General features: G+C 42.4%; 2 protein-coding genes across 4 annotated transcripts in view; both read right to left on the bottom strand.

Moving 5' to 3' along the window:
- Window positions 1-19349, bottom strand: part of LOC109064265 (CMRF35-like molecule 1) — a 28395-nt gene that overhangs the window by 2750 nt on the left and 6296 nt on the right. The gene's annotated exons all lie outside the window — the stretch shown is intronic.
- On the bottom strand, window positions 1449-10110 carry LOC109064263 (CMRF35-like molecule 1). 3 transcript variants are annotated; one of them, XM_042765043.1, is made up of 7 exons: window positions 6729-6979; window positions 6249-6560; window positions 6043-6126; window positions 2548-2625; window positions 2156-2260; window positions 2033-2067; window positions 1450-1917 (listed from the first exon to the last, which is right to left on the bottom strand). In XM_042765043.1, the coding sequence occupies exons 1-7, from the start codon at window positions 6766-6768 to the stop codon at window positions 1603-1605; spliced, it is 969 nt and encodes a 322-aa protein (XP_042620977.1). In that variant the 5' UTR covers window positions 6769-6979; the 3' UTR covers window positions 1450-1602. The 3 variants fall into 3 exon arrangements, with proteins under 3 accessions (XP_042620985.1, XP_042620977.1, XP_042620991.1); XM_042765051.1 differs by lacking the exons at window positions 6249-6560; window positions 6729-6979 and adding an exon at window positions 9979-10110 and having other exon boundaries at window positions 1449-1917; XM_042765057.1 differs by having other exon boundaries at window positions 6249-6979.

Genomic DNA, 19349 nt, shown 5'->3' with positions numbered 1-19349 from the left:
AGATCGCTGGGAGGGAATCATGAACCGGAACATCAGTTGGTCAGACGTGTGGGAAGTCGTGGCCTAATGGTTAGAGAGTCGGACTCCCAATCGAAGGGTTGTGAGTTCGAGTCTCCGGCTAGCAGGAATTGTGGGTGGGGGGAGTGCATGTACAGTTCTCTCTCCACCTTCAATACCATGACTTAGGTGCCCTTGAGCAAGGCATCGAACCCCCAACTGCTCCCCGGGCGCCGCAGCATAAAAATGGCTGCCCACTGCTCCGGGTGTGTGTTCACAGTGTGTGTGTGTGTTCACTGCTCTGTGTGTGTGCACTTCGGATGGGTTAAATGCAGAGCACGAATTCTGAGTATGGGTCACCATACTTGGCTGAATGTCATGTCACTTTCACTTTCTTTTTTTGGAAGATCCCACAGGCAAGACTTAGCTTCCTCATCCGTTCAACCTACGACATGCTTCCCTGCCCTCGGAACCTCCAACAGTGGTTTGGGAATTAAGAATCCTGTGTACTCTGCAATGCCCCCAACGCAAGTCTCCAGCACATTTTGTCAGGCTGTAAGATCGCTCTCTCACAGGGACACTACAGATGGCGCCACGATCAGGTCCTGAGAAAGCTAGCCAAAGTACTGGAGGAGTGTCAACAGGGTAGCAAACAACCACCACCAGCAGAGGACCCCACCATCTTTGTGTCGGAAGGAGGGGTAAGGAGAAGCACCAGATCAAGAGAAACAGCAAGGCCCTTCTCCCCCCAACCAGGAGTGGAATATGAGGGTCGACCTGGACAGGCAGCTCCGGTTCCCAACGGAGATAACCACCACATCTCTCCGGCCAGACATAGTGGTGTGGTCAACCAAGGCAAGATCGATACACCTCATTGAGCTTACTGTACCACTGGAGGAGGGAATCGAGTCAGCCTTCGAACGGAAGAAGGCCAGGTACTCAGAACTCGCTGCTGAGTGCCGGGAGGCTGGCTGGAAGACGAACATCTACCCAGTGGAGGTCGGATGCCGAGGTTTCCTTGGGTTGTCAACCATACGCCTCTTGAGGGAAGCAGGAGTGACCGGAGGGAGGTTAAGGAGGGCAACAAAGGATCTGGCAGAGGAAGCAGAGAAAGGTAGCTTTTGGCTCTGGCTGAGGAGGAAAGATAGGTGTTGGGGGAAGAACATCTAACCCCAGACAACAGCTGCAGGGAGAACAGTGATCAGCTGCAGGGGTGACAGGGAGACGTCCCTGTCACTGCTCCGCCACCATGAGACGTTCCAGAATTAAAGGAGCGAAACGTTGGTGAATGGTGGTTTCTGGCTGATGACCCTGCAGTTGACCCATGGGCACTGGAGGAGGTGTGACAGGCAGCAATGCTTAGCAGGTGGTAACATCTTCATGTGCAATTACTGTACTGATTACAAAGAATACTTCACACCATTTTTTATTTTTAGTAACTTTTATTGTTAGTTTGCAATATACAGTTAACAAAATACTGCTGGAAACTCAGAAAAGTGTGTCAAAATATTGATTCATTAAAAATATGCAGCTTATAGCAGTTTTGTTTCTTCACGTCTTGTAACATAAGTGCAAATGTCTGTGGAAGAAGTTTGACAGTCTTTTTTATTTATGTCTGATTACTGAATATTTTGTCTTGATGTTTTGCGGATGTGTCGCTGTTGTGTAGATCAGTTCTGTTCTGTTGTCTGTTGTTGCTTCAGGAAACTTAATATTGGAGTAATAATCCCAGTCTGTATCCGTCAACTGATTGGTCAAGTGAGTGTGGTGGAGATTTGAATCTGGCTGCTGATTGGTTACTGTGGCATAAACAGTACAGACATGTGGGCGGGTGAAGAGATGTGATGCAGGCGTCTGATTGGATGAAGATGCTGTGGTGACGTCAAGACTGTTTGGAATCTCCTCATACATACGCTCAGTCTAAAAACAACATACACAAGAATATTTGCTCATCTGATGGTATTCACTGCTCATCAATAAACAATAATGTAACATGTATTTCTGAACTTCTACAGGTAAAGATTTGATCACCCACCTCCGTGTTGTGAGGCACATTTTGCTGAAATGAAGCTGAATGGAGCATGAAAAGAGAGAAAAGACAAAGTCAAATCAAGTCAAATACTAAAAAATTACTTTATGTTTACACATAAACTGTTACCTGTCCCAGATTTCCTTTTCCTCTTTTTCAGGATGAGGAATGTTCCAGAACACAGAACCAGAACCAGCAGAACCGAACCCAGACCACCAGCGACAGGAACCAGATCTGTATTATATAATATTGGAAATATATTGTTATATTGTGTAACCGAAGTGAAACCTCAACGGTAAACCTCAATCCTTAGAGGAAAGCGATTCTGTCTACAGCTGATGTGAAAGCAGGTTAACCGCATGAAATCTGATGTGTACTTCACTTTAACCGTGTTCATCATGAGCCACAATAGTTCAGATATGTCTCCATAAGTGTTCAAACTAATCGCTTTTCACCAATATATATTACGGAATTAAAAAGGGGAAAGTTGCATTTGGGGGTATTGTAGTTTGTGTGCTTACTAGTGTCTGGCTGACTGAGAGTATCTGCTGTGTTTCCTGTCATTGTTCTTGTCCTTTCACCTTCTGTTTGATGAGTCTCTGACAGAGAGGGAGAGAAAAAAGTGAAATGTGTACGTGCTGCTCACAATTAAAAATGAACTGATGCTTTGAATAAAAGTGTCTGTTAGATTCATGAATGCAAACATTAAGACATCATGGAAAACCCATGTAAAGTAATGCTGCACTCATGTTGAAATGATTAAATTACGAAATGATTTTACTCTGAGCCCTTCAAACGCAGTCTCATAAACTGTAGGACCAAGAAATGGCTTCAGGAAAACAATAAAATGACATTTTTAACATTCAGTTATTTGACATTTGAGGCCACCTGCCAGTTTGGTTTATTTTTTACAGATGTTGAGGTGTTAATGAAACTTCTAAAGTTTCAAGGTTTGTGCAAGTTTGAGACATGAACTGTTTAGTCAGAACTTGTTGAAAACTCGTAATTACAGTAATTGCACCACTATCATCAGAATCAGAAAGAGCTTTATTGCCAAGTATGCTTACACATACAAGGAATTTGTTTTAGTGACATAAGCTTCCAGTACACAGAGACAACAACAACAAAAAACAAATTGCAAATAAATAAATTGTATGAACAGTTCTGTAGATGACAATGGATTAGAATATAGTAAGATGCAGAAATGTACTTGGATGGAGGAGTAACAAATAAATATAAGAATATTGCACATTTTTGCATAAGTGGGGAACATTTAACTGTTCATGAGGTAGATTGCCTGGGGGAAGAAACTGTTCTTGTGCCTGACTGTCCTGGTATTTGCGGCTCTGAAGCGCCGCCCAGATGGCAAAAGTTCAAAAAGGGGGTGACTTGAATGTGAGGGATCCAGAGTGATTTTCTGAGCCCTTTTCCTCACTCTGGATGTATACAGTTCTTGAAGGGTGGGCAGGGGAGTATCAATAATTATTTCAGCAGTCCGAACCGTTCTCTGTAGTATTCTGATGTCTGATTTTGTAGCTGAACCAAACCAGACAGTTATTGAAGTGCACAGGACAGACTCAATGACGGCTGAGTAGAACTGTTTGTGTGGTTTTTTTGGTGGGTTAAACTTGATTAGATGGCGAAGGAAGTACAACCTTTGTTGGGCCTTTTTAACAATGGAGTCAATGTGATTGTCCCACTTCAGGTCCTGAGAGATGGTGGTTCCCAGGAATCTGAATGACTCCACTGCAGCCACAGTGCTGTTAATGATGGTGAGTGGGGGGAGTGCAGGGGGGTTTCTCCTGAAGTCCACAATCATCTCCACTGTTTTGAGAGTGTTCAGCTCCAGGTTGTTAAGACTGCTCCAGACAGCCAGCTGCTCAACCTCTTGTCTGTAAGGAGACTCGTCACCGTCCTGAATGAGGCCGATGACTGTAGTGTCGTCTGCAAACTTCAGGAGCTTGACAGAGGGGTCTTTGGAGGTGCAGTCGCTGGTGTAGAGGGAGAAGAGCAGTGGGGAGAGAACACATCCATGAGGGGCACCAGTGTTGGTGGAGCAGCTGTTTGACATGAATTTCCCCAGTCTCAGTAGCTGTTGCCTATCTGTCAGAAAGCTGTTGATCCACTGACAGATAGAGCTAGGAACAGAGAGCTGGGTCAGTTTGGTCTGGAGGGCTGTTGGGATGATGGTGTTGAAAGCCGAACTAAAGTCCACAAACAGGATCCTCACATAAGTCCCTGTTTTGTCCAGATGTTGCATGATGAAGTGCAATCCCATGTTGATTGCATCATCCACGGACCTGTTTGCTCGGTAAGTAAACTGCAGGGGGTCCAGGAAGGGTCCAGTGGTGTCCTTCATATAAGCCAGAACCAGTTTTTCAAATGACTTCATGACTACAGACGTTAGACCCACAGGTCTGTAGTCGTTGAGTCCTATTATCTTGGGTTTCTTTGGAACAGGGATGATGGTGGAGCGTTTGAAGCAGGAAGGCACTTCACACAACTCCAGAGATCTGTTGAAGATCTGTGAAAAGATGGGGGCCAATTGGTCAGCACAGGTTCTCAGACAGGCTGGTGTAACACCATCTGGGCCTGGTGCTTTTCTTCTTTTGTTCTTCCTGAAGACCTGGCACACATCATTTTCACTGATTTGAAGAGCAGGAGGTGTGGAGAGGGGGATTGTAGGAGGTGTCAACGGTTGTGTAGAGAGATGATCAGAATGGATGTGGGGTGTTTCAAATCTACAATAAAACTCATTCAGGTCGTTAGCAAGTCGTTGATTAGCCTCAGTGCAGGGGGATGGTGTCTTGTAGTTGGTAATGGCTCTCAGTTCTTTCCATACTGAAGTTGAGTCGTTGGAAGTAAACTGGTCTTCCAGCTTTTTAGAGTAGGTCCTTTTAGCCGCTCTTATCTCTTTGTTCAGTGTGTTTCTGGCCTGATTATACAAGACTCTGTCCCCATTTCTGTAGGCATCCTCTTTGGCCTGACGAAGATGTCTGAGTTTTGCTGTAAACCATGGCTTATCATTGTTGAATGGTTAAATAAGTCCTGGTAGGAATACATATATCCTCACAAAAACTAATATAGGATGTTACGGTCTCTGTGAGTTCGTCCAGATTGGTGGTAGCAGCTTCAAAAACACTCCAATCAGTGAGGTCAAAACAAGCTTTTAAATCCTGCTCTGTTTCGTTGGTCCATCTCTTTACAGTCTTTACTACAGGTTTAGCAGATTTAAGTTTCTGCCTGTAGGTTGGTATAAGATGAACCAGACAGTGATCAGACAGTCCCAAAGCTGCTCGTGGAACAGAGTGATATGCATCCTTTATTGTGGTGTAACAGTGATCCAATATATTACTGTCTCTGGTGGGACATGTAACATGCTGTCTGTATTTTGGCAGTTCACGGGAGAAATTGGCTTTATTAAAGTCCCCAAGAATGATTAAAACAGAGTCTGGGTGTTGTTGTTCTGTCTCTGTGATCTGGTCAGCGAGTTTCTGTAAAGCCAGGCTTACTTGCGCTTGTGGAGGGATGTAGACACTCACCAGAATGAACGAGTGAAACTCCCGCGGCGAATAGAACAGCTTGCAGTTGATGAAGAGCGCTTCTAGATCTGGACAGCACATCTTCTTTAACACAGTTACATCTGTGCATCACCGTTCATTGATATTAAAGCATGTCCCGCCGACGCGCGATTTCCCCGATGATTCTGCATCGCGATCCGCTCTGAACAGCTGAAAGCCCGGCAGATGGAGCGCGCTGTAGAGCACTGGAGAGCCAAGCACTAAAGCAGCCGTCTGCGGCGCCATCGAGGTAAGGAGGCCGTGAATCATGAATGCTGCATTAAAAATGTGTTCAGAAGCTCAGGAGAATCAGGCTAACTATTAATGCTTTGATTTAAATTATGACTTAAATTGTGTATGTAAACACAGTGACTTCACATTAGCAGTAGTTTTACAATAAAGCATGTGTGTGAATGTGTCTGAGGGTGAAGTCAGGGATGGTGTGTGTTCAGAAACCTGTGCCGGTGTGGTCAGTGCTGGTGTTTGTATACGGACGAATGGTGCTGGTTGAGATCTGGACCGGTGTTGTTTTCTGTGGAGCTGAGAAACAAGCTCACATTGTTTAAATCAAACTAATACATTAATACAACTACTATTAACAACAGTATGAAAACTAAACACAGTGGATGAAAGACTGTTGTTCAGTACTGAATATTAATCACCTCTGACCACATTCAGCTGGATTTGTTTATATTCTCCCCATCCTGCTCTACAGCCGTACGGTCCAGCATCTGCTAAACTCAGCTTTCTGATGATCACCGTAAATGTTCTCATCTGATGATCATCACACAGTGAGAATCTGCCATCTGAGGACTTTCTTCCATAAGATGTTAGTATAATATTTCTATCTCTGTAAATTCCTTTGTAGAAGTATTTGTAAGAGTTTTCATATCCTTTAGCATAAGGACATTTAATAGTCACTTGTCCTCCCTCTGTTCCTGTCACTGTAATGTCCACACACACTGAACTGCTCACTGCACACACACACACACACACACACACACACACACACACACACACACACACACACACACACACACACACACACACACACACACACACACACTGCTTTACTCACATACACTGATAAAATAAGCCATATTTCTAGACAATAAACATTTGTATTATCTTTGAGCACTTACCCATCAGCAGAAACACAGAAACTGTCCGTAGGAGCTTCATTTCTTCATGGGTTGAGTTCAGAAAATCAGTGTGATACTCTCAGCAGTTCCTCAAAAGACTTTCTTAAACTCAGATCTCCAGTAATGCTGCTAATGCTGCTCTCTTCTATTGGTGAAGAGTAAAACACTAAGTTTGTTGCTCACCTCACGTGATGAGAGTCAAACACTAGCGCTGACGGACTGTGTGTCTGTTTCCATGTGATGTAGAGGTGTTTCGTCGTGAAAAATGGACCAGGAAATTAAAACCGTGAACTCACAAACCACAGCCTGTTTCCTGTCTGTTTCTGTTCTGCATCTAATACAGTCAAGTGCTTTTCTGTTGCCCTTTTGCTCTTTTCCAGCTACAACCCCATATAGGAAATAAACAAGCAAATAAATAAATACCTTTTTTTTTGCAAGTTTATTTTTAAATATATATATATATATATATATATAATGTATTTTTTTTTAGTTACACAAAAATGGCTAAAAAGAATTGCTAAAATGTTTAAATATATTAAGAAAAACTTGTGAACATAACACGTTTTAAAAAACTTCAGCAAGAGTACAATATAAGACAGTAAAATAAACAAAAATAATAAAAATATTATTAAACATGGAACATTAAAATATCATTATAAATCTATTCTTATTCTCTAGTAGGCCATCCACATTTATATTTAGCCTAAATGTATGTTACTGAAATGTATTTTCTTGCCCCTGAAATACATATAGAAATATATTTTGGTATGCGAAGGTTGAAACTAAATATATATTTTTTATTTCAAAAACATAATTTAGCTTCGCTGTTTATATTGTGTTAAATTTACATTATTTTTTATTTCAAAACGTTAACTACATTTCATATATTTCAAAGAAAATATTTCTTTCCATAATCACAGGAAATAATGATAACTATCAAAAATTTTTCTAACATCACAGAAATACTTTCAGCTCATTATTCTCGTTAAAAAAGACAAAAAACAAGCGTTGAGGTGAATGACAAATGTTTGCTGGTTATTTTCTGTGGTAGCTGGCAACACGGCAAAGATTGTAAATAATCCAGAGTATTGCTTGAACATTAAAGTCACACTTTCTGCATCACATCAGCCCTGAGAAAAGAGGTGCATTGTGGGAAGTGTAGTGTGTGTTTAGCTGAAGCCTCTTCCTGTGGCTGTGGTTGAACTTCCTGTTTGGTAAGTTACTGCTGCAGACATCTGATGTTTAACTGAAGCAAAAAGGCCTTCTAGTAATATTTTCATAAAGCTAACCATTAGTATTAGCATCTCAATATCAGCTGCTTTTAGGAGCCTCCATTAAATGTTGCTTGCAGGGATTTATCAGAATATCCAGCTACTCTTGAATGATCATCAGTGGAGAAAGATGCTCTTTAGCAGCAGATCGGTGCAGTTCCAGCATCTACCAGCAGGAGTGAACAGATCAAACTAACCAGACACACCTTGAGCCAAACATCTGACAAGAAAATGCTACAGACAGAACACATTAACACACATACAACAACAAAATAAATTAATTATAAAAATGCACTAGCAATCCAGCATAATTCATCCATTAAGCTACAGGTGCAAGTATCAGGAGGCATACTCCAGAACCTCAAAACTATTTCTATAATCCATATTTGTTTATGTCAGCTTTAAACATATCAGTAACAACTGTAGCAACAATGATAATCACAATGAAAAAGACTGCAAGTATAGCCGACAAAATTAGCTAAATTATGACTGATGTTCAGTAAAATTATCAAAATAATGAGGCGAAAGATAAAGACATTTTCTCTTGGTTCTGAACATGATCAAAAATGCATAATATTATTTGTGCTCGCAAAACCAGGCACCATGATGCCAAAGTGTACATATTTAGTATTATATATCATATATTTTGAACTGGTTTGTGTTGTGATGTTGATGAAGAGCTGCTTGAGTCTCACTGATGGGTCTGTAGGAACACATATGACACAAGTTTAGGAAGCACAGCTGTAAACTACAGTTGTTTCTGTGTCTCTGTCCTCTGGATTACAGTGATGTCCAGCGTCCTTGATCTACAGTCATAGAAAATAAGAAATTTAACAGACAAAACACTCAACCAGAGTGAATCTGTTTAATATTATATTACATGACTATGATCATTCACACACCAGATGCTGGAGATTCAACATCAAAATACTGAAAATCACTGCAGTCACAGTCTTGTTTAATGCAGTTACTGCTGTTGGCCATCTTGAGTGAAACTGTCCATTACATGATAAAAACATCCATGTCTTTATACTCACTTGTTCATATAAGACTGGATTAAACTCTATGATGGAGGACGGCAGCAGACCTCTGCAAGAGATCAGTGTTAGTCTTTCTGAGATTCTACTTCTTTTAAACTCTTTGTCATTTAATCCAGTGCTCATGCATGTCATCCTAAACCCACCGAATCTAATCTTCTGTCTTCTGTTTCAAATTATTACCTCGGGTCTTATTTCTCTTCCACACAGTCACTATAATCAATGGAAGACCAATCAGGAGTAAAACCAAAGCCTCCGCAGTGACGATAATCACAAATGAACCTGAAACTAACAGGAGGAAAACACTGTCTGAAATACTGTATAAACAGAAACAATCATCAGAACAGAAACTCTTTAGAGAATGAATAAACAAAATAAGAGGATATGAGATTTACACTCATGTTGTCATGACAATCATCCATCTTTCACTTCCTGTTCTGATGGACAGTGTTACATTAATTTGAGTCATATGAGATAAATATAGTGCCGTAAGATGTGCAGAGGTGTGTGTCAGGAGAAGACATCTGGGGTAAATGTATTTTAAAGAAATATGAAAGGGCAGAAGCTGTTGAGGAGATGTGATGATCTGTGATTGTGATGATGCTGGATGGTGAATTCATGTCTGATGTTCTCAAATAGGGCGGCGTGTTTGAAAATGAGCTGAAATTTTGGTCTGAAGACCAATACAGACTGAGCTGTTATACTGACACAATAATGCATATAATAATGGATTTATGACAAGAGACACTGGAAATGTAATATTAAAAATCAGGTAAATGGATGGAGGGTGGATGTTGAGATCTGGACGGGTCTTGTTCTCTATGGGTCTGAGAAACACTGTTCAGATAAAAGAAATATAATTTATAAAACAACTATTAACTACAGTATGAAAACTAAACACAGTGGATGAAAGATTGTTGTTCAGTACTGAATATTAATCACCTCTGACCACATTCAGCTGGATTTGTTTATACTCTCCTCTCCATCCAGCTCTACAGCCGTACGGTCCAGCATCTGACAAACTCAGCTTTCTGATGGTCACCGTAAATGTTCTCATCTGATGATCATCACACAGTGAGAATCTGCTCCTGAACACCAAGGACTCTCTTCCATTAGACTGTATTATAATGACATTATCTTTGTTAATTCATGTGATGTAGAGGCGTTACGTGTGAAAAATAACCAGGAAATTAAACGTGATGTGTGTCTGTGTGTGTGTGTATATCACTCATAAATTAAATTTGCATGCGCAAGAGAAGCTTTATAAAGGTGTAAATCGCGTTTCAAGCGTAAGAAAAAATGATTTGCAGCATTATACTGATGCTTGTACTGTAAGTGTAATTCATGTATTGTGAAACTGCAGCTTCATGCTAAAGCAAAATAAATATGATCTGCATGCTTCTGACTTCCATTTTTCGGCACGTTTTTTTTTTTCACTTTTGGCACGTTAATTAAAACATGCTCTTTTCATAAGCTGTGTTCATACTTAATTGTGAGCTAGTGTTAACATTATTTGATTTGGCTTTACATTGAACTTTAATAATCTGCTTACACCACTGAGCTTATGTTAAACTTTATAATCAAAATGATGTTATGTGACAATGCTCAACACTATGATATCAGAGTGCTATACTTTAATAAAGCCAATAAAGCTACTTAAATATGAATTTGTCAATTTTTCAGACCATGTTCCTGTTCATGGTATTTAACACTGATTACTTTCATGTGACTGATCAAGCTATTATATGAAGCAAAAATGAGTAACAAAATGCTTTCTTTGTGTCCAGATTTGACTAATGCAAAAACTTTGATAAATATGTCTTTAATAATGTCCAAATATATATCCAAATTCAAGTAACTAATTATGTTGGAATCCAAAGTTTCCAGCCATTATAGGAACACACAGCCATGCTTATATGTTTATATATAGAGAGAGCTAAACCGCCATCTAGTGGTTACACGGTAGTATTACAGATGATAAATGGTGAATAAGTTAGAGATAAATATTTTAATAAATATTTTAGTAATATTTTGTAAAATCCCCTTTTATCACAACATGTTAAATAAAAAAATTATAACTGAATGTTCTTTTTGTACAATTATTATTGAACCAAATTTGTGTTTAAAAAATTGATCAGTAGATAGGTAAAATTATGCATGTATTAAGCTAGTGCAGATACTAGAGCTGTACATATCGGATTATTTCGGGAACTTTTTGCCCCACATGCACAACAGGTCATTTAGACATTTGCAACAGTTTTTTTTTTTTTACACTTACAGATTGGTTCTATGCAGTAAATCCGTTTTGTAGTCCTTAAACTGTTGTTTTCGCTTGCAAATCACTATTCACAGGCTTGCGGTGCTTTTGACCATCTTTTGGCGAAGAAAAAAAAAAAAAAAAAAAAAAAAAAAAAACGTGCCAAAAGTGTAAGCGCGGAAAAATGGAAGTCAGAAGCATGCAGATCATATTTATTTTGCTTTAGCATGAAGCTGCAGTTTCACAATACATGAATTACACTTACAAGTAACAGTAAAATGCTGCAAATCACCTTTATTTACGCGATTTACACCTTTACAAAGCTTCTCTTGTGCATGCAAATTTAATTTACGTTTACAGTCTTATGTACACTTCCACAAATATTACCCTGTGTATGCAAATCTTTTTGACGCCATTTTACCTTCATAGTTCTGCCCCTTTACCCTTGCCCAATCCACACACACACAGCTCGTGATCCACACGCAGCTGAGACACAGAAAATCAGCTACCACTAGAAGGCACTAGCCCCACTCACATGTGTGCATTCCATTGTATACAGTTTTATGAACGTTACATTGTGTTTTTTTTTTTTTTTTTTTTTGGTTTTGCTATTCTCCTCTGCCTGTAGAAATACAATAAATATGCTTTATTTATAAACATCAGAAATGTATATTTTATTCATTCATTATTACCGCAAGCCTGCTTTTTCTTTCAATACAGCACAGATCAGGGGCAAAACCAAACCTCCTGCGGAGATGATGACAAATGAGCCTGAAAATACTCAGAGGAAAAATGTATTGCTCAGTGGTTGCTCTTAAGCTCAGGAAACTTAGATGAGATTATCATATATCTCTCATTTTAGTATCAACAGCATTTCAGATGTTCTCCTAAAATTCCTTAGAAGAAATAGAAGTAGACACAAATGAGGCTTGCTAAATATTTGAGATAAAAAAAGAGTCAAAACTGAGAATGTGGTCTAAGAAACATAGAATATCTCTTTATTGTCTTGCTGCAATCTCTATCGAGATTTTTTTTATTGTTCAGAGTTTGCTCTTTCTAAACTCAGGAGATTTATTTTTGGTTCTCATTTTAGTGACGGTGCCTCAGATGTTTCTCCTAAAATTCCTTAGAAGAAATCGAAGTAGACACAACTGAGACATGAGAAATATCTGAGAGAAAGGAGTCCAGAATGAGAATGGACTGTGAGAAACATAGAACATTTACATTTACATTTAATAATTTAGCAGACGCTTTTATCCAAAGTGACTTACAATTGAGAACAATAGAATCAATCAGACCAACAAGAAAACAACAACAGTATACAAGTGCCATGACAAGTTAGTCTAGCACAGAACACATAGCTATGTTATATATATATATATATATATATATAATCTCTTTATTGTCTTGCTGTAATATCTTTCAAGACCCCATTATAAAAACGTTTTACAGGTTGCTCTTTCTGTTTTTCTTGATTACATTAGGGTTTTTCACCTTTAATGCTCAGGACAGTAGGAGCAAAGACAGGAAATGATTGGACAGGTGAGAAGGGAACAGGAGCAGGAAAGTACCTTTAGCTGAGATTCAAACCCTTGCTGTGTGAGGTGCAGTTGTGCTTCATGTGTTTCACATGTGCTGCCCACAAGGCAATGGCTCTGAAAGAATACTATACGCTAAAGATACTAAGGGCTGATTCTCGTATATGTTTACATATATATCAGCTTTGTTTCAAGATATCTTCAATTTTAGGAGAAACGTTAAACTTTTACTAATATTGTAAATACTTAAACTATATAATTTAAAAAGTATTAAACATTTCAGAATATCAAGGGTTAGTAGTTTATGTTTATCTTCAATGCCCAGGCAGCATTGTATATACAGAACATTTTCCAAGACTTATATAAGTGCAAGATGTTTAGTATAAGATCAATACTTTCTTTTTAACAAATGTAACACTAGTGTACAGGCCTGGTTCAAATGAGGTGCTAGAGAGTGCTCAGACAAAATGAATAGCACCCTCAGTTAAAGCTGTAATGATAGCATTTCACTGCAAATTTGCAAAACTATCCTGTGCGTTATGGTTTTGCGCTCTGGAGATCATGTGTTTGTGCAGTGTTGAGCAATGTAGCCAATCACAGACATATCTGTTAATTTCTTGAACACAATAGACAATAAGATGCGTTTATGTTAGAATCTGCTCACTGGGTGTTGTGTTCAGCACAAATTATTCATTACAACAAAGTGTAGACGCGATGTAAATAAGAGATTCATTGTGCAGCACTGAGAACATCACTGAATATAATGTAACTCTGAGATTGCGATGAACTAAGATAAGTGATTATTGTGATGGCTCGTAAAAGAGGAGGAGGCAAATGCAGGCAATCAGAAGAAGTTTATTGATAATAGAGTCCAGTATGTAGGCAATGGTGAGAGAAGGTCTACGGTGGCGTGAGAAGTGCTGATGGTGAAGTCGGTGGTGAATGTGAAGGCGGTCGATGGATGAAACCAGGAACAGACCGGAACAGTCACACGAAGACGACAACACGAACACAATCCAGAACACGAACACGGGAGACGGTAATCCAACTGGGAAGCTGAGACATGAATGAGGATCTGACAACAGACAGAGAGCTGAGTGAGTTTATGTAGCTGAGTGGAGATGAGGATCAGCTGGAGCGAGACAATCAACACACAGGTGACAACAATCAACCAAACGAGCACATGGAGACTATGTGAGTACAAAAACAAACAAAAAAACATGACACGGGGGAACCAATGGATTTCCTACCGTGACAGTACCCCCTCCCCTAGGACGTCACCTGACGTTCCCAGCCTGCTTTACCTGTAGATTGTAATCATCAATAAGGCGGTGATCCAGTATGTCCCGAGCAGGAACCCACCTTCTCTCCTCCGGACCATAACCTTCCCAATCCACCAAGTACTGAAATCCGCGTCCCCTCCGTCTAGAGTCCAGAATACGATTAACCAAATATGTGGTTTCCCCATTAACGATACGAGGCGGGGGGGGGGAACCGGGGCAGGCGGGTTAAGACGGGAAAAAAAAAATCACCAGTTTAATTTTGGACACATGGAACACGGGATGAACCCTCCTGTACGCTGGAGGAAGGCTAAGACGCACTGTTACCGGATTAATGATTTTGGTAACAGAAAACGGGCCAATAAATTTGGGAGCAAGCTTATTTGAAACGGAACGCATCTGAATATTCTGGGTTGAAAGCCACACTCTTTGACCGACGACGTAACGGGGAGGCTTCGACCGGTGGCGATCGGCCTTAGCCTTGGTGCGCGACCTAGCCTGGAGCAGAGCTCTGCGAGCTCTGGTCCAGATGCGGTGACATCTCTGGACTAGTGCGTGTGCGGAGGGGACCGAAACCTCGGATTCCGTACTGACAAAATTAGGTGGTTGGTACCCTAAACTACACTTAAATGGAGACATGCCCGTAGATGACACTGGTAAAGAATTGTGTGCGTACTCCACAATTGAGAGTTGCTGACACCAGGACGAAGGATTATTGGAAGCCAAACATCGCAAAACCCTTTCGACATCCTGATTGGCTCGCTCGGTTTGACCATTGCTCTGGGGATGGAACCCGGAAGAAAGACTAACAGTCGCTCCTAACAATTTACAAAATTCTCGCCAAAATTTGGACACAAATTGGGGACCCCTGTCAGAAACCACGTCTGTCGGAAGGCCATGTATACGGAAGACGTGGTCAATGACAGCTACCGCTGTTTCCTTGGCTGATGGTAATTTGGGCATGGGAATAAAATGAGTCGCCTTCGAGAACCGGTCCACTACGGTTAAAATCACCGTATTGCCCTTAGAGGGCGGGAGGGCGGTAATGAAATCTAGCGAAATGTGGGACCAGGGTCTCGAAGGGACAGACAGCGGTAAGAGTAACCCATCTGGAGGTCGATTGGAAGTCTTACCAATAGCGCAAACTGAACAAGCCAAGACGAAGTCGTGGACGTCACGAGCCATACCAGGCCACCAAAATCGTTGCTTGACTAGAAACCTAGTTCTACTAACCCCTGGGTGACAAGCAACACTGGAACAATGACCCCACTGGAGAACGTCTGACCGTAACCCCTCCGGCACAAACAATCGGTTCGGTGGGCAACGAGCCGGGGGCGTTACCCCTTCTAAGGCAGTCAACACCTTCGATTCGACCTCCCATCTGAGCGCGGAGATAATGATGGTCCCCGGTAAAATGGGCTCGGGAGTAGCAGTACGATCGGAACGCTCAAAAAGATGGGATAAAGCATCGGGTTTGATGTTTTTGGAACCCGTCCGGTAAGAAAGTGTAAAATCGAAACGACCGAAAAACAATGCCCACCGAGCCTGCCTGGAGTTAAGTCTTTTGGCGGTTCTAATGTATTCGAGATTCTTATGGTCCGTCCATACAATGAAAGGTACACCCGACCCTTCAAGCCAGTGACGCCATTCTTCCAGTGCAAGTTTGACTGCCAACAACTCTCGATTGCCAATGTCATAATTAACTTCTGCAGGAGATAAACGGTGAGAATAATACGCGCAAGGATGCACCTTTCCGTCTGAGGATGCGTGTTGGGACAACACTGCTCCTACCCCCACCTCTGACGCGTCGACCTCCACTATGAATTGACGTGAGCGATCAGGGGTGACGAGAATGGGAGCTGAAACAAAGCAGCTTTTCAGTTTTGGCAAACGCAGCCTCGGCTGCGTTTGACCACCTGAACGTCAAACTAGGGGAGGTCAAGGCGGTCAGAGGAGCGGCTAGTTGGCTGAAATTGCGAATGAAACGCCGGTAAAAATTGGCGAACCCCAGAAATCTCTGCAGGGCCTTGCGAGACTCTGGGGATGGCCAATTTACCACAGCCTTAACCTTCTCAGGATCCATGCGAACACCCTCAGTCGAAATGATGTGTCCTAGAAAAGAAACAGACTGTGCATGAAAAACGCATTTCTCCGCCTTGACAAACAATCCATTCTCTAGCAACCGCAGAAGCACTCGTCGTACGTGTTGCACGTGTTCCTGGAGAGACGAAGAAAAAAAAATCAATATGTCATCCAGGAAAACATATATGAACAGATCGACGATGTCTCGCAACACGTCATTAACGAGTGCTTGGAAGACTGCCGGCGAGTTCGTTAGCCCGAAAGGCATCACGCAGTACTCAAAATGGCCTCTAGGGGTGTTAAAGGCAGTCTTCCACTCATCCCCCTCCCTGATGCGGACCAAATGATAAGCATTACGTAAGTCCAATTTAGTGAAAACGGACGCTCCCTGCAACCTCTCAAAAGCTGAAGACATAAGCGGCAAAGGATAGGTATTCTTTACCATTATGTTGTTCAGCCCTCGGTAGTCAATGCAAGGTCGCAAGGATCCGTCCTTCTTTCCCACAAAAAGAACCCCGCCCCCGCTGGAGAGAAGAAGGGCGGATGAACCCCGTTGCTAGAGAACTGGATATATATTTCTCCATGGCCACCGTCTCTGGAATAGACAAAGAATATAACTTGCCCTTAGGCGGAGAAGTTCCTGGCAATAACTCTATCGCACAGTCATAGGGACGATGAGGAGGAAGAGAATCAGCACGAGACTTACTGAACACCTCCTTCAGGTCGTGGTACTCCGTGGGCACGTTAGCCAAATCCACTGCTTCCCCCTGAAACACAGACTCAGAAACATTAACACCAGCAGACAAAAGACAAGACCAATGACACTCCTCGCTCCAGCTAGCCACAGATCCGAGGCGCCAATCGATCCTGGGGTTGTGTTTCTGGAGCCAGGTGTGACCGAGAACAATGGGAGATTGAGGTGAGTCCGTGATGTAAAATGAAATCTCCTCCGTATGGTTGCCAGATGTGATGAGAGAAACAGGTAAAGTGGTCTGTGTGATGACTGGCAGTCTGTGTCCGTTGAGTGCAAAAGGTGCAATGGGCTGTTTGAGGGAGGTGAGAGGAATGTTGAGTCTAGTAGCAAACTTAAAGTCCATGAAACTACCCTCGGCCCCAGAATCCAACAAAGCGTGATGATCGAGTGCGTGGGTGGACCCACCGTAGACTCACCGGAAGGAGTGTCGATGTAGATGAGGTCTTCCTGGCAGAGATCCCACCCGATAGTAGCCTCCGTCTTACTATCGGGCTTGGTCTTTTACCGGACAGCGCTGGATGTGATGTTCCTGGCTGCCGCAGTATAAACACAGTCCCAGGGATCTCCGCCTGATCCTCTCCTCCCGGGAGTGCCGAGCTCGCCCCACCTGCATGGGTTCAAGATCTCCCGGTGGGCTGACCGCAACCTCTGAGCGCTGACGCTGAGCCTCCGGTCTGGTCGCGAGAACTGTTCTCCCCCTCCGTCTGGCGGCTTGGTCGAGTCGGTTGTCTACTCTGATGGTGAGGTCGATCAGGCCATTGAGAGAAGTGGGGAGCTCGACGGCGCGGATCTCCTGTTGGATGCGGTCAGCCAACCCATGCAGGAAGTGATCCCACTGCGCCTCTTCGTTCCACTTACACTCCGCCGCCAGGGTGCGGAACTCAATGGAATAGTCGGATACGGACCTGTCTTCCTGACGTAGGTCCGTGAGAAGTCTATCCGCCTCCCTCCCAGCGACGGAGCGGTCGAAGACCCGTCTCATCTCCTCCGAAAGGGCGTGGAACGAGGCACAGCAGCTGTCTTGGTTCTCCCACACCGCCGTCCCCCAGAGGGCAGCCCTCCCCGTCAGTAGTGACAAGACGAATGCCACCTTCTTCTTTTCCTCGGTGTTAAACGTGCGGGGCTGCAGGGCGAAGTGCAGAGAACAATGAGACAGAAATGATCGACAAAACTTTGGCTCACCCGCATATTTCTCAGGGATGGGGAGGCGTGGTTCGGACTGGGAAATCCCCCCCGGAGACAATCGGCGGTGTGGGTGGCGTGGGAGGCGCAGCGGGTGGCGGTTGTTGTTGTTGTTGAGCCTGGAGAGCGAGCTCGGACACCTTCGTCACCTTTGCTTGGAAAGCTCAACCCATCTCATCTATCGCCTTGTCTTGGCGATCCATACGACCAACGGCTCTCTGCAGAAACTCCTCCAGATGAGATGGGGGAGCGATCGCCTGCTGCTTCCATGATGGTCAGATCCTACTGTGATGGCTCGTAAAAGAGGAGGAGGCAAATGCAGGCAATCAGAGGAAGTTTATTGATAATAGAGTCCAGTATGTAGGCAATGGTGAGAGAAGGTCTACGGTGGCGTGAGAAGTGCTGATGGTGAAGTCGGTGGTGAACGTGAAGGCGGTCGATGGATGAAACCAGGAACAGACCGGAACACTCACACGAAGACGACAACACGAACACAATCCAGAACACGAACACGTGGAGACGGTAATCCAACTGGGAAGCTGAGACATGAATGAGGATCTGACAACAGACAGAGAGATGAGTGAGTTTATGTAGCTGAGTGGAGATGAGGATCAGCTGGAGCGAGACAATCAACACACAGGTGACAACAATCAACCAAACGAGCACATGGAGACTACGTGATTACAAAAACAAACACAAAACATGACACGGAGGAACCAATGGATTTCCTACCGTGACAATTATAAGGGAGTGCTATTTGCAACATGGAGGTGGACGGCTTATATACATACATATAAATGAATAGAGAGAGAGAGAGAGAGAGAGAGAGACATGCCACAGCCTGAGAGACAGCAGCTGAACGTTTGTGTGTGTATGCATGTGACCTCAGTGTGTCTGACCCTATTGTGCACTACAGTCATCCTTAGTATGTTTGTGTGTTTCTATGTAAGTTAAAGACTGTGGTATCAAATGTTCACACATTATAATCTGTTACAGTTTAATATTTTAAGATGTTATAATATTCAGTTCCATTACTGTGATGTTCATTTAATTATTATTATTGTTATATTATTATTATTATTATTTTTGTATATGTATAGTAAGCTTTGGCAATATTGTATCATTTACATTCATGCCGATAAAGCAATTTGAATTGAATTGAATTGAATTGAATTGATAGTGAGATTTGGAGATATTGTGTGATTTACCCTCACTAATTT

This window comes from Cyprinus carpio, chromosome A1 (assembly GCF_018340385.1).
Source record: "Cyprinus carpio isolate SPL01 chromosome A1, ASM1834038v1, whole genome shotgun sequence".
Classification (NCBI taxonomy): Eukaryota; Metazoa; Chordata; class Actinopteri; order Cypriniformes; family Cyprinidae; genus Cyprinus; species Cyprinus carpio.
Note: the sequence above shows the minus strand (reverse complement) of the source record. Positions and strands in the feature narration are given on the sequence as shown.